Genomic DNA, 16,099 nt, shown 5'->3' with positions numbered 1-16,099 from the left:
GGAGAGAGTGAGGCTGAGGGGGGTTGAGACAGGAGCGAGTGGAGTGAGGTGAGGTGGGAGGAAGGAGGGGTGAATTAGATGAGAAGAGGAGATGAGAGAGAAGGACAGAAGTAGGGGAGGAATAGACAGAGGGAGGGAGATGAAAGGATTAGGACAGGAGGTTGTGCGTGGGCGAGAGAGAGAGAGATAAAGAGGGAGGGGGAGAGGGGGGAAGGGGATAGAAAGACAGGAAGCTCAGCCAGCACAGCACCTGTCACGGAAGACTCCTGCTCTCCGTCTCTCTCCGTCTCTCTCCGTCTCCCCCCTTCTCTCTCCCAAAGACCCCCACAGAAGAGAGACTCCCCACAGAAGAGAGCGAGAGAATCAGAAGCACTCCTTCCTTCCTGTGTCCATCTCCTGTCTTTTGAGAACCTGCCGTCACCATAGCAACGCCCCCCGGGACCACAGTCCCCCCCACCCCCCGTTGATACTGAGTTCATTCACTTGCTCCTGGTGAATGTGTGTATGTGTGTCTTGAGAGAGAGTGCTTTGTATCTGCAGTGAGTTCAGTGTCTTTAAACTGGTTTTCACGGTAAAAAATAAGCTCAACCCGTTCCTGCTCCATTTGAACCGATCCCCGGTGGACGGGAGCAGACGGTACCGGACCATCGCTGGCCACCGCCTCGTATCAAGGTCTCTTTCAGTCCGTCACCAGTTCTCCCACCGCCACCAGTTCACCTGCCCCCCACTGGAGCGCCAAGCGCCATCCGTCCACGGGATTGACTGATCAGACTGGCCAATGACGGCCTAGCCATGACTCGGTCCCTCCCCTCAGGGGGAGGCGGGGTCCGGGCGGCCCCTCAGTAGCCGGGCGACGTGGTGAGGGGGCCGCCGTGGTGCAGGTAGCCGGGGTTCACCACCACCGACACGGGAAAGCTGAAGATGAAGGGCGAGGTGGGCGTGGCCGGCCTGGAGCCACCCAGCCCCAGTGAGGAGGCTGACTTGGGCCCCAGTAGGGGGCTGGCGGCGGCGGCGGCGGCGCAGGAGGTGGCGAGCACCTGGGACTCGAACTGCAGCAGCTGGCCCATGAAGCTGAAGTTGGGGGAGATGATGCTGCGGCGCCGGCGTACGAACTCGAAGGCCTCGTCCAGACGCACCCTCTTCCTCTTCATCAGGTAGGCCAGGCAGATGGTGGCCGAGCGGGAGATGCCTGCCTGGCAGTGGACCAGCACACGCCCGCTTGAGTCCCGCACCGAGTCTGAGGGGGGGAGGTAAAGGATCAGGGCTATCAGTAAAGTTATAGGTACACCAGCAGTACTGGGTGGGGGTGTAGAAGAGCTACTGGTATCTGCTTAGTGAGGGAACCAATCTGTCAAGACACAGAATCACAACCGGGACCTGGAGCGAGGAGCTATTGGGAGGACAAACGGGTGATGACCACAACTGACTTAACCTAGCGAGGTTCATCATGCAAACGGGTGCAACAACTGCCACTACTCAAAGGTTCTTGCATTCTCAGTTCTTCCCCACACAAAATGTAAAGGCCATACCTATGAACTCGATGGCCTCCAGGAACCAGGAGCTGATGTCCTCCTTGTGGTTGTCCTCCACTGGGATGCTCTTGTATTGGTAGTCCCCCTCGAAGTGGTTGGGGCAGTCCGAGGACACGTTGAGCAGCGCCGAGATGCCCACCGTGTTCAGGACGTCGCGCCGGGACGCGTGCAGCGCGCTGCCCAGGTACAGGAAGGGGAGAATCTCCACCGGGCCCCCCTGGACACACACACACACACACACACACACACACACACACACACACACACACACACACACACACACACACACACACACACACACACACACACACACACACACACACACACACACACACACACACACACATTAGTCACCTTTCCTAGTCGCGGTGCATGTTGGGGTATTCAAAGCAACTCCGACCAACGGCCAGTAAATATAGTTAATATGGATTATTGATTCTTGTGTTTTCATATGTGGTCTGAGAGGAGAGCCCTGTGGATTCTACGTCTACATCTCATTACTAAAGTAATGCTTCTCTTGCAGTCCTAACACTATTGAAACAATATTTTATAGAAGAAGGGGTTTGCAGAATGTGAAAAATGTTACAAAATGTCTACACTCAACTTCATATTCTTCTATGAATCCCTGTGAATATAGATTTATAGTATATATGAATATAGGGATTCATAACAGCTCAGATGATCGGTTTATAGGGCTGTAACGATATGCGTATCGAAACCAAAATCGCGACACTCAAAGCCACAAACCTGTCTCGCGGTGTGAGAATGCAGAAGCGGGACACGCCCTTGCTAACTCCCATTATACTTCCAGTCAAGATCCAGCCATGTGATATGAGCTGTTAGTGCCAGGGTTTCCGTTGTCCCGTATTTGAAAAATAAATGTCTGACAAAATTGTGTCTCTCCGGTCAAATTGTCCAGTTGAAATTAGCTAATAATCTGTTTAAATAATAGTCTGCGACGAGATGCCCTCGCTGTGATGACAGCGCTCCGTGTCTACGTGGGATTGCATTTCTCCACAGCCTGCAAAGTCCTCACATGCGATATGAATGACATTTATCCAGAGTGGGCCAAGCGCGAATAAATAGCCTGTGTGATCCCTGTCTCTAGTGTTTTGTGTGCTTGACCGGCAGTTGGTCGGCTTATATGAAGCTGCCAGCCTGCCACCGATTATTGACAGGCTGGGTACTTTATTCTTATACACAACCGGACTCGTTCGTTTCTTCACTGGACTGACACACACACACACACACGCTGCCATTCTAGCGCACACACATACGCCACTCATAACACTATGCCTCGTTATTGCGAATCAGACGTTCATGTTTTTTCCCCATCTATTTGAAAGTTAGGCTTTTAAACATGTTGCATTCTATACGGCCTGATTATGTCATTATTTAAGCTACATCGCCTAATAAGAAGCGATAATAGGATATTTTTTAAAACAAAACCTATGCAGGTCACTTTAACCAGAACCGTTTTTTCTAGCGGGAACGCTACGTTAGTGCTACCAAACTATTCAAATTACTATAATTTATTTGACATTAATATATTCAAATACGTAACCCTAAACCACAAAACTAGTTGAGGGTTTTTGCCTACCTGCAAGCATCCTCCAACTGCAATCTTTGGTTATTTATTTATTCATTTTGCTATAGGCCTACTTTAATAGTATTCTTTCTGTTCAAATCTGTTCACTGTTACAAATTATTGGTTATTAAATGTTACATAAAGTTAATTGTTATATAAGTGTTAAAAAAAATCGTTGGATGAATCGAATCATTGGTCAAAAATCGTGATAGAAACCGAATCGTGAGTTGGTGTGATGTTACAGCCCTATCGGTTTAGGATGGAAAGTGCGATTGGGATTTAATATATGATCATTATTGGAATTAGAACATAATTTTCGTATATAATAAAAGAAGCGTAGGAAGATAATTGTAATTTAATAAGATAATTATAGCAATGATTGGTTTATATTTAAAGTTCTATATTTTGCTAAAGGCTGTTGTCTCCTCCTCCTCTAAAGCAGGCATGATAACTATCACATGATACTCTGTCTATCCACTAAAGCACCATGGATTATGCGGCCGTGTACCGGACCTCTGGCCAGCCGTCCCGGGAGTGGACCTTATTGATCACTGACCAGTGGCGGCCCGGCCGGCCGGCCAGGAAGTGATCGATAGCACTAAGTGGTCCGGGCTGGACCAAATGTTGTCATCGTGGGGTCGATGGCCCGTGCTTCACTTCTACGCAGAGGTCGTTACACTTTAGAATCACTCCGGATTAAGCTAGTTATTTATTCATACACTGGAACATGGCCAGAAACCCTAGCCCATGTGATTATGGACATAATGGGCTGGCACAAAAACAAGCCTGACACCAGGCCTGTGTGTGTGTGTACCTGATCAACGTTGCATCCATTTTGTGAGCAAAGTGTGCATGTGAGTGTGTGTGCATGTGAGTATGAGTATGAGTATGAGTACGAGTATGAGTGTGAGTGTGAGTGTGAGTTTTAGTGTGAGTGTGTGTGTATATACCTGGTCGTGGTGAGGTGTTCCGCAGGACGAACAGGACGAGTCCAGGCTGGACTGGCTGCTGAGGGGCGGTAGAGCCTTGGTCTTCAGGCAGTACTCCGGGTACTCGCTGAAGAACCGGTCGTAGCCGCCTGGAGAGACACGACGTGTTACCATCAATGCCTTAATTACTTACATAGACACATCATGCACTTTATACAATTAAAAGCTTTATTCTTCCCTTGTTGGCCCGTTTAAGGGAGGTGGTTTACATACAGTATGAACAGAAGAACTGGTCAACATCAATACGCAGGCTGCAGACTGCAAACCCTTCCCTTTCTGTTATGTTCCTCCATAAATGTAACTGTTGTTGTACTGTTCATCTAATCGCTTCAGATAGATCAGATTCTTTAGATCACTGATCAGTTTCTAAAGATTTGTGATTTTTACCCTTGATAATAAACACCTTCTCGTGTCCAAAGGCGCGTGCGTCATCGGGACGCACAAGAATGCGCCTCGACTCACGCGGCCGCGTGTGTGATCGATCGGCTCACTCACGCACTACCATTACCTCATTGGCTCGGCAAGCATTGCGCGTATCCTACAACTGAAATGTTGTGTATGTGTGTATGTGTGTATGTGTGTATGTATGTATGTATGTATGTATGTATGTATGTATGCATGCATGCATGCATGCATGTCTGTATGTATGCATGCATGTACGCATGTATGCAAGCATTTACACATGGCACATATTCTGCACGCAAATAGGCCTACTGCATAAGCAACCACCGATGTAGACTTGAACACATATCTAGAAAATACCCACCAATAATCCCCTCAAATGCAACACATATTATAACTTGATAATAAATTAGGCACACGGTGGTTTTATTTACCTTTGAGCAAGAACACGTTCGTCCCGCGGGCGTCCGTGCACAGCCCGTTCAGCACGAGCGTCAGCGTGCTGTCCTCCCGCACCGACTCGGCGTCCGCGCTGCGCTCGTCGTACAGCACCACCGCGGAATACAGCCCCGCGGTGAGCCGGGCCCGCGCCTCCTCATCCCCGGCCAGGATGCGCTCCAGGCTGAGCGCCGCGCCCTTCGCGCGACGCCGCACGATGCTGTTGCAGCGCGCGTTGACGGCGCCGCGGACGTGGCCCGCGCTGAACGCGAGGAATGAGCGGCAGTCGAGCAGCATACACTTGTCGCCGTCGTCCTTCAGCAGCCGCTTGAGCACGCTGCATTCCATCTCGCACAGGTCCTCCGTCGTGGACGTCGTGGTCGCGTTCGTTTGATGGTCCCCCATAGCGGCCGTGTTGGGGTTGTTAAATATTCCTTCGTTGTTTTTTTGCGCCGATTTGCGTTTTGCGTTGAGATGAAACGGGGCGCATCGAACGATATTACCTGCGAGTCCGTTAAGTTGGTTGTGTTTATCGCTGCCGAGGAGGTGACCGCTGCGGGTTTCTCTGTGATTAGAGGCTCTCTGACACCGCGAGCTCCTGGTTATGAAAAAAGAAGCTGGTGCAACGCGTCACAGCGGAGGTGACGTCACTCTAGATCAGCCAATAGGCGCAGAGCACACCCTTTCTCTCCGCTGCGTCCTTCTCCGTTATTGTCGTTCATTCATAAAAAGTGGAAGATCAGTGAAGCGATTTGTGTATGCTAGTATCCATGAGGCTAGTTGAGAATTAATTTCCCATATATGGACATCCACTATACAGGCAGTATAGTGACATATAATGTGATTATTAAACGAATAAATGATCATTAATCTTTCAAAGTTCCCTAGGATCTGTATTTACAGTTACGCATAATATGATTTAGAATATAATTATATGAAATATTATGGCTGGGGTATTTCTCCAGTAATTGTTCCTGTGTGTGTGTGTGTGTGTGTGTGTGTGTGTGTGTGTGTGTGTGTGTGTGTGTGTGTGTGTGTGTGTGTGTGTGTGTGTGTGTGTGTGTATCTGTGTGTGTGTGTGTGTGTGTCTGTCTGTCTGTCTGTCTGTCTGTCTGTCTGTCTGTCTGTCTGTCTGTCTGTCTGTCTGTCTGTCTGTCTGTCTGTCTGTCTGTCTGTCTGTCTGTCTGTCTGTCTGTGTGTGTGTGTGTGTGTGTGTGTGTGTGTGTGTGTGTGTGTGTGTGTGTGTGTGTGTGTGTGTGTGTGTGTGTGTGTGTGTGTGTGTGTGTGTATGTGTATGCCTGTGCATTTGCATTCTCTACCATAAAGGTGTGCGCTGGGGTATTTGCATGACGATCTCATCTTTATGAATACGGAAACGTTAATTTAGGTTAGGAGAAGGAGACTGCAGACCCAAAGAAGAGACCGCCCACTTGGTCAGCTGGTCAGCTGTCCACTGGTCAGCTGGTCTCCTAGATGGAGGCTAACCTGCAATAAGCCAACTATTGACAGGCTAACTGTTGATCAGCTACCTACCACCGGTCAGGGGTTCCCCTCCAGGGCTACGTTAGCACAGGGGGACTGGGGAGAATTAAGAGGCTCCTTTGTAGAAAATATTGCCAACCTAAAGTATGAATCCTCTTTGAATGTCTCCAGATGAGGCGATGGCTGGTGGGAGGGGTTTGGAGTGGCAGGATCATATCAGAGTAACATCAAGATGAAGACCAGAGCAGGGCCAGACCAGACAGACAGACAGCAGGTCTCAGACCTGTTGCAGACAGACAGACAGACAGACAGACAGACAGACAGACAGACAGACAGACAGACAGACAGACAGACAGACAGACAGACAGACAGACAGACAGACAGACAGACAGCAGGTCTCTGACCAGGTCCAGAAGGACAGACAGCAGGTCTCTGACCCGGTCCAGACAGACAGACAGCAGGTCTCAGACCTGTTGCAGACAGACAGACAGACAGACAGACAGACAGACAGACAGACAGACAGACAGACAGACAGACAGACAGACAGACAGACAGACAGACAGACAGACAGACAGACAGCAGGTCTCTGACCCCGGTCCCGACAAACAGACAGACAGACAGACAGACAGACAGACAGACAGACAGACCGCAGGTCTCTGACCTGGTCCAGACAGACAGACAGAGAGACAGACAGACGGTCTCTGGGCTGACGGCCACGCTCTGCCTCAACCGCTCTGTTTGTTCAGCCTCTGGCCCAGAGTTTGGACTTTAACCGCTCTGATAGAAGCGTGAGTGTGTGTGATGATGCCTGATGTTGACCTCACTGATGGGGTCAGGGACGTCCCCCGCCACACTCACAGCGCGGCTTATATTTAGCTAAACATGTGTGCGCGCTAAATATTAAGCTGTCCAGCTATACATTTTTCATTATCTCTCATTTGATGTTCCTAAGCACAAGCATGTATGTATCATGGTATCAACGTGGAGGAGATATCACCGCCACCACACCCACGGCACACCCATTGCTACGAAGATGAATGGAGCTGCTGCCCTGGTGACGAGAGAGAGAGGGCGGGACCTGCGACTGTAGCCTACAGCTGGGAGGTGATTGGTGGCAACTGGCTGATGTCGTGACCCCTCCTCCCTCTCCTCTCTCGTGCAATCCCTCATCAATAGACAAGGGGACCACAGATACTCCCTCTCTCTCTCTCTCTCTCTCTCTCTCTCTCTCTCTCTCTCTCTCTCTCTCTCTCTCTCTCTCTCTCTCTCTCTCTCACCCTCACACTCACACTCACACTCACACTCTCACTCTCTCTTCCTCTCTCTCTCTCACAATCTCTCTCTCTCTCTCTCTCTCTCTCTCTCTCTCTCTCTCTCTCTCTCTCTCTCTCTCTCTCTCTCTCTCTCACACCCTCTATCTTTCTCTCTCTCTCCATCGCTTGCTCTCTCCTTATCACTCTGCCTTGTTTACTCCATTCCTCCTTCTCGTCTAACCACCATGTGCATACACAAAGAAGATATGCAAAATAAAACGTGCGTTAAAAGATGCTCACTTTGCATTCGTAATCCTTGGTAGAAAAAACATCAGCTTCTCTCCTCTGTTCCTCACTCATCACTCACTTCACATTTCACCTCATTCTGTCTTTTCCCCTTCCTGCTCTTCATCAACCAAACACAGAAAATAGCAGGTGTGTGTATGCGTGTGTGTGTGTGTGTGTGTGTGTGTGTGTGTGTGTATGTGTGTGTGTGTGTGTGTGCGTGTGTGTGTGCGTGCATGCATGTGTGTGCAGGCTCTAAATCTGTCTCGCTCTCTAAGCTCATAATCCACGGGTTAAGCCATCACTGAGTGCACTGCATCTTCCTCAATGAGTGAGTGTCATTCATTCACCGTGCACATGTGTTTGAGTGTGTGTGTGTGTGTGTGTGCCTGTATGTGTGACAGAAGACTAGTGTATGTGCATGTTTGTTTCATTTTGTGCAGCGTTGGAGGGAGGGTAGATAGAGGAGCGAAAGACTGATATACAAAGTGGGGAATGAGAGGCAGAGAGGAAGGAGGAAAGGAAAAGGAGGGGGAGGGATGGGAGGAGGGGAAGGAGAGGGAGGGATGGGGGGAAGGGGAGGGAGAGGAAGGGAGGGAGAGGTAGGGAAAGAGAGGGAGGGATCAGGGAGGGGGAAGGAGAGGGTGGGAGGGAGGGGGAAGGAGAGGGAGGGAGAGAGGGAGGGAAGGAGGGAGGGGGAAGGAGAGGGAGGGACGGAGGGGGAGTGGATTTGTTACCCCCCCACCTGGTTGGGAACAAGTCCATATCCACTTCATTATTTGATTCATTAATTTATTTAGCATTGTTTCATATAGCAGTCATAGTCAATATACTTATATGAAATACTTTCCTAACTTTAACTTTGTAAACCTCTACTTTTAACGTCTATACTTCCTGTCCCCTTTATCAAACTTTTAAATGTTTCAATAGATTAGAATTGTTGCTCTTTGACTCTATTCAAGTTCTTATTTAGTTACGTCTTTGAGAACTGACAAATGTCCTTATTATTCCTATTGCTGGTCCAGTCAATGAGGCCATGCTCAGATCCTTCTGTTTGAGATGAACACAGTCTCGAGATCAAGGCTCCTTCTGAGACAGGAGGATTTAAAGTGAAATACACGCTCCTTTTCTATCTGGGTGGAGCATTGTTTTTTCTCTGCAAATTTGTATTTCTCCCTCATTCTCACATACACACTAATATTCCCCTTATATTCAAATGTGTGTTTTGAATAGTCAAAGCAGAGCTTAATGTCATGGTGGGAGCATTCAAATCCGTCTGACATGTACTCAGACATCTGTGTGTGTGTCTCTGTGTGTGTGTGTGTGTGTGTGTGTGTGTGTGTGTGTGTGTGTGTGTGTGTGTGTGTGTGTGTGTCTCTCTGTGTGTGTGTGATTGTGTGGTGTGTGTGTGTGTTTGTGTGATTGCGTGTGTGTGTGTGTGTGTGTGTGCGTTTGTGTATGTGTGCATGCATTTGTGTGTGTGTGTTTGTGTGTGAATGTGATTGCAGCTACAGGGTTCGATCCCCGGCTCCTCCTAAAGACAGCGGCCCCTCCCGCCCTCCTAGTGGTCCCTAGGGGCCATGATCCTTCCTCTGGGCTCCTTCTCTGGGGGTCCTTGTCTCAGTCCGTCCTTCAGGTAGGTAAGGAGGGGTGGGAGGATGTGGCCTTGAAGCCGTTCGAGCCTGGAGCTGTGATGCAGGGCTATAGGCAGCAATAGACTCAACTTGACCAATGAGCCCTTGCCAACGCTTTTATCCAAAGTGACTTGAAGTGAAATTAGATCCATCGAGGGGGACCCCTCTCCCCCTACAGGTTATTGACATTTGTGTATGGAACCAGACCTATAGGCGGGGTCAATGCAGTGTCATAACCTTTTTTATCTTTCAAGATTTATCTAGACAGGTGTACAGTCTTGGGATTTACCTTTGGAATAATCCTTTAACTGTTTTCATTGAGATTGTCTCTACATTTATCTAATTTTGCCATTTAACTGGTTGACATTAAAAAGGGGGCTTGAGGGACATGAAAGGAGAGGAGCATTCTATTGTAATGACGGGTAATTACATGAGCAGTCCTTAACGATGTACGCTCCCTGCTAATACTACCGGAGGGAGCTGCTTAATAGGATGGGAAAATAATGAATGCAATCAAATTAAATGAAGACACGCAGTGTGAGGTGTGTGTGTGTGTGTGTATCTCAGAGAGTGAGATTGTGTTTCATTTAAAATCGTGTGTGTGTGTGTGTGTGTGTGTGTGTGTGTGTGTGTGTGTGTGTGCGTGTGCGTGTGCGTGTGTGTGTGTGTGTGTGTGTGTGTGTGTGTGTGTGTGTGTGTGTGTGTATGTGTGTGTGTTTTGAGCATTGGGGTGGAGTATGTGGGGAAGTTGTTTGTGTGTGCGTGTGTGTGAGGGTTTTAAGGTCCATGCACTAGCACACCGAATTGGGTTGCATATTATAACTCATGCATTCCACAATCACACACATTATAATGCAGCGCGCAGCCAGGAGAGTGAGAGAGAGAGAACGAGAGAGAGAGAGAGAGAGAGAGAGAGAGAGAGAGAGAGAGAGAGAGAGAGAGAGAGAGAGAGAGAGAGAGAGAGAGAGAGAGAGAGAGAGAGAGAGAGAGAGAGAGAGAGAGAGAGAGAGATTATCTAACCCCGCGGCTGCGGGCATGCATAGTGCCAGCCGCTCGTCCTAACAGCAGAACATGGAATCTGTCAGGTTAATATCATGACTTTAAAGGCACCCAGTGCAACTTTCGAGGCTTAAAAATAAATATTCAATTTCTAGTCTTTTTTACACGTAGTAAGTTTCAATAACTCCATACCATTACATACCGACATTCAAGCAGCAAAGATGAGACGTCGTTGTGTGGTGAGAACTGATAGAAAATCGATAACAACAACAATGCCGCCATTTTCTTTATTTTTTGTAACCTACAATAAATAAAGCAGCTTTCCAGTCAATGGAAAAATGGCTTCTCCCCACCGGCGATTGTTGTTGTTTACGATTTTCTATCAGTTCTCACCACACAGCGACGTCTCATCTTTGCTCCTTGAATGTCGATATGTAATGGTATGGAGTTATTGAAACTTACTAAGTGTAAAAAAGGCTAGAAATTGAATGTTTATTTTTCATTGAATGTTTACATAAAGTTGCACTGGGTGCCTTTAAAAGCACCGAATGACTTCCTTTAACAAATTAACGAGTTAAAAAATGTTGAGATGGACGGTATTTGTTGTACCAGGGCAGTATCTATAGTGTCTTTTTCTTTCTTTTGTTTACTCTATGCCGACCCGCTTAGCACACGTTTTTCAATTTTCACTGTGAAATTGACCATTGACCAAGCACTACGACATTGACGTCACGGTTCATTTTTTTTTTTTTAAATGTGATGTATTCAAAAACAGTCTTGGCTTTTTGAATTTGAATATATATATAGGCCTATAAATATATCAAGGCCCCCCCCATTGGCAAGGGCCCTGGACAGGTACCCACTTTGCCCATTGCCCATGTAATTCGTCATTGGTGCATGTGTGTGCTTGTGTGTGTGTGTGTGTTTTTTGAGTTTCAACAATTGTTTGTGTGCCTGTGTGTGTAGCAGAAGATGTGTCCGTGTGTACGTGGGTGTGTTTGTGTGGGTGTATGGGTGGTAGTAGGTGTATAATGTGTACTGTGTGTGTCTTTGTGTGTGTAGTAGAAAATGTGTCTGTGTGTGTGTGCGGTGGAAGATGTGTGCATGTGTGTGTTTGTTTGTGTGGGTGGAGGAAGATGTGTGTGGTTAAGAGGAGGAAGCAGAGTATCCTTGTTAACTGACACTGTCACTTTTAAGTGATTGGATTTCCTGTGTTTGTGTGTGTGTGTGTGTGTGTGTGTGTGTGTGTGTGTGTGTGTGTGTGTGTGTGTGTGTGTGTGTGTGTGTGTGTGTGTGTGTGTGCATCTGTTAGAGAGTGTGTTTGTGTGTGTGCGCACAATGCCATAGTAAGTTTCAGTACGTGTAAGCAAGTGTGCCATTATGTGTGTGTGTGTGTGTGTGTGTGTGTGTGTGCGTGTGTGTGTGTGTGTGTGTGTGTGTGTGTGTGTGTGTGTGTGTGTGTGTGTGTGTGTGTGTGTGTGTGTGTGTGTGTGCGTGCTAGTTGCCGAATTCTACGACATTTATGTGTTTCAACACACTACCCTCTATGTCTTAACGCTGCATTCAACATGTTTTTCTAAAACTTGAAATCGTATTTCATATTTTCACAAGGCCATTTGAATAGCCTGGCTCATTTCTTTACAGTTCATTTGCCTGTGTGGACCTCTGAATCCTGGCTGCATTCCCATATGCAGTCATTGCAAACATATTTAAACCAGAAGAAAGAATCTAAATTTAATCTGGTGCACCACAAAACACATGTAATTAATTGAAATGGGCTATTCAATAAAAACAATTATCATCACAAATATGTGCTGTTTAAATTTCTGGGGATGCTAACAGGCTGGAATGGAATGTTACAGCATAATTGCGTGCTGGACAACCGGGATCCAGCACGCAATAGGGCAGCATGCTAACGGCTATCTGCTAACAAGGTACCTCGTGCTATACCATAGCATAACAGCAGTAACTATGCGTGTGTCTCTTACCCCATCAGGGCCTCCGGGTCCAAATGTTCATGTCTCTAAACGTTTCACACTCTGTCGGTCTGTCAGTCTCTCTATTGGTCTGTCAGTCTCTCTATCTCTCTCTTATTCTCTCTCTCTTAGCTATCTCCATCATAGCAGTCTCCATCATAGCATCCTCGTCTCTATGTGGATAAGAATCGGTGGTTGCCATGACGACCAACTTGTCAAAACACAAATGTCTTCAAATCTGTGTGTGTGTGTGTGTGTGTGTGTGTGTGTGTGTGTGTGTGTGTGTGTGTGTGTGTGTGTGTGTGTGTGTGTGTGTGTGTATGAGAGCGAGAATGTGTATGAGGGGCCGCCTTGGAAGGAATTCATACTTGGTCTTACACACACTATTATAATCTCGCATATACACCAGTATACTCATAGACACACTATTATACTCCTTTTACATGTATGTATGAGAGTGTATAGTAGTATATTTGATAGAGTCTAGTAGTGTATGTTAGAGAGTATAGTTGTTTATGCAAGAGAATATAGTAGTGTTTGTGAGAGAGAATAGTAGTGCATGTGAGAGAGTATAGTAGTGTGTGTGTGAGAGAGTATATATGTTTATGCAAGAGAATATAGTAGTGTGTGTGAGAGAGTATAGAAGTGTGTGTAAGAGAGTTTGAATGAAACGGAAGTGAGTTTGAATGAAACGGAAGAGAGTTTGAATGAAACGGAAGTGAGTTTGAATGAAACGGAAGTGAGTTTGATTCCTCAGTTCCTGATTAGCTGACAGAAGAGGCGGTAGCTCTGGCGCTCAAAATACTGCGCCGTCATTTCACTCTTGAATCTCCACCGATGTTGCTATGCTGCGAACAGGCAACCAAAAAATTGGTCGCCTGGTCGTGTGGTCCTCTGAGTTTGAGAGAGGCTACCTCTTGTGACCGCCAATTCATTCTCAACCATGGCCGGTCTCTACGTGTTGTGGAAGTACCAGAGACGTCGGAAAAACCGACGCAGTCGTTTAGGTTTCATAATATCATCCGTTCTATAAAATATTCTAATCTAGAACACTCCGGGAGCTCCGGCGGGGGGTCCTGGAGCTCTATCGATCTGTATAATATAATATAATATCATATAATGGCCGAAAGATGTGTGCGCCTCTGGATGATATCATGAATCTTCACGAATGCGTCGGGTTCTCGGACGTCTCTGGTCCTTCCACATCAAACTGAAGTCCAGATTGAAACACGACATGGAGGAGAAAGGGATTGTTGCCGTTTGCGGACTCCCGGAGCTCCTCCGGCGAGGAGGTGCAGCAGGTCCCGCCGCCCCCCGAAGCTGAGCTCCCGGTCCCCGCCGAGGGAGCTCTGGGAGTCCGCAAACGTCAACAACGCCCTTTTCCCTCCGTGTCGTGGTTCAATTGTAGTGACCACGGAAGAGGCAGTGAATGAAGCAATGTTTAGACAGCGATTTATGAGATACCACCGCTAATAAACCGTTGGGACACACACAAGACCGGTAACCACGACAATGCCGGTAACCACAACAAATCCTCCGAAGCCGAATCCCCACGGGAGCTCCCCCGCTAATAATAATAATACATTTTATTTATAACGCACTTTACATCAACTCAATGACCTCAAAGTGCTACGATGCACATTCAAAGAAATACAACATGAAAGACTAACTAGATTAAAAAGAAAAAATAACATTAATAATTTAAAATAGCAGTTTAGCCAAAGGCTTTTCTAAAAAGATGTGTTTTTAGGCCTTTTTTAAAATAATACACAGTCTGTGGGGCCCTTAGATGGTCAGGGAGAGCATTCCACTGACTTGGTGCTCATAATTCAGAGCCTTGTCCTCGTAAGCTGGAGGAGGTTGGCCTGTCCAGAGCGGAGATGGCGTGAGGAGGAATGGGGAGTGATGAGGTCTTTGAGGTATAGGGGGGCAGTGCCATGGAGGCACTTGTGGGGCAGAAGGGAGATCTTGAATTTGATCCTGTACTGGACAGGAAGCCAGTTGAGGGATTTCAGGATGGGTGTGATGTGGTGGTACTTCTGCACCTCAATCAGGATCCTGGCAGCACAATTCTGGATGTACTGCAGCCGCTGGATGTTCTTGCTGAGGATCCTGATGAGGAGTGCATTACAGTAGTCCAGCCTGGAGGAGGCGATGGCGTGGACAAGTTTTTCGGAATCGGGGAGAGTGAGTATGGGGCGGAGTTTTGCAATGTTCCTGAGGAGGAAGAAGGAGGTTTTGCAAAGATGTTGAATGTGGGCCACAAAGGTCAGAGGGTCCATTCTGACAACGAGGTTAGTGACTAAGGATGAGAGGTGGAAGTCGTTGCCGGAGAAGCTGATGTTGGTGATAGTGGATGACCGGGTCTGGTGTGGAGTGCCAACAAGAATGGCTTCCGTTTTTGAGCCATTGAGCTGCTGGAAGTTATCCCCCATCCACACCTTTATCTCCTCCAGGCAGGTGGAAAGTGTGGATAGTGCTGCAGAGGGGTTTGGGTTTGTTTTTATGTAGAGCTGGGTGTCATCAGCGTAGCAGTGGAAAGCAGTGGTGTATAAAGTACTCAAAAGCCATACTTAAGTAAAAGTACAGATACCTTACTGGAAAATTACTTAAGTAAAAGTAAAAGTCACCTTTTAGAATAGTACTTAAGTAAAAGTATTAAAGTATCTGATCTTCACTGTACTTAAGTATCAAAAGTACTTTTCTGATATTAAATGTACTTAAGTACTGAAAGTAAAAGTACAAGTAACCGTTATCGAAACTCCTCCCTATAACTGCCCTCGTCCAATCATGCCTTAGCTCTAACTGGCTAGATAGATACCTCGCCAGAGATGGAATAAGAATAAATAATCTTTATAGGTTATTAGCTAGCTTGAAATATTATATACAAATATTACCCAGCGGTGAAAGAACCTTACTAGTTTAAAATGTTGTGCTGGTGGTATTTATTTTGAGGTCGTGAAGTTTCTAATTTTTTGATTGAGACCTGTATGATTTTGCTTCGATTATTGTTGTTTCCCCTTCGTTGTTGATCTTTTTTGAAAACATCCTTCCACTGCATATTGCAGTCCATTTTGCCATGATCTGGATGCTGTCGCGGAGTTACTCCAAAAAAAAATCACTGACACTGACAGATATCGTAGCCCGACCTATTATCCCGCAAGCGCTGGTACACGTTACTTAATATTGATTTTGGTGTCATCCAGGATCGCGGATTTCAGAAAACTTAAGTCCCTGCCCAAAAAGGGTATTTAAATTAGCTTTGTAGCAAAAATGGCACATATTCAGCGTATTGAAGTGTATAAGATAGTGTTGTAATACTGCGTGTACAAACCAGCCTGATACAAATAGTAGAATTTTGATAGCCCTTGCCCTCGTCCTAGCCATGCATTTGTGTGTTGACAGTCGTAGGAGTTTTGATCGACGTAGCAACAGTAACTAAGCAAGGGGGCTTTGCGAACGTGCGCTGGGACAGCTGATTCGCCAAACATGCTCGCAGTCTGTGTTCTACCACAGTCCCC

At 46.9% G+C, this 16,099-nt stretch overlaps 1 protein-coding gene across 1 annotated transcript; it reads right to left on the bottom strand.

The window, feature by feature from the left end:
- Positions 1–467: 467 nt before the first annotated feature.
- dusp4 (dual specificity phosphatase 4) lies at positions 468–5,570 on the bottom strand. Its single transcript, XM_056578469.1, has 4 exons — positions 4,946–5,570; positions 4,071–4,198; positions 1,530–1,749; positions 468–1,237 (listed from the first exon to the last, which is right to left on the bottom strand). Exons 1-4 carry the CDS (start codon positions 5,352–5,354, stop codon positions 840–842), a joined length of 1,155 nt encoding a protein of 384 aa, XP_056434444.1. The 5' UTR covers positions 5,355–5,570; the 3' UTR covers positions 468–839.
- Positions 5,571–16,099: the final 10,529 nt, after the last annotated feature.

Source organism: Gadus chalcogrammus, chromosome 19 (assembly GCF_026213295.1).
Source record: "Gadus chalcogrammus isolate NIFS_2021 chromosome 19, NIFS_Gcha_1.0, whole genome shotgun sequence".
NCBI lineage: Eukaryota > Metazoa > Chordata > Actinopteri > Gadiformes > Gadidae > Gadus > Gadus chalcogrammus.
Note: the sequence above shows the minus strand (reverse complement) of the source record. Positions and strands in the feature narration are given on the sequence as shown.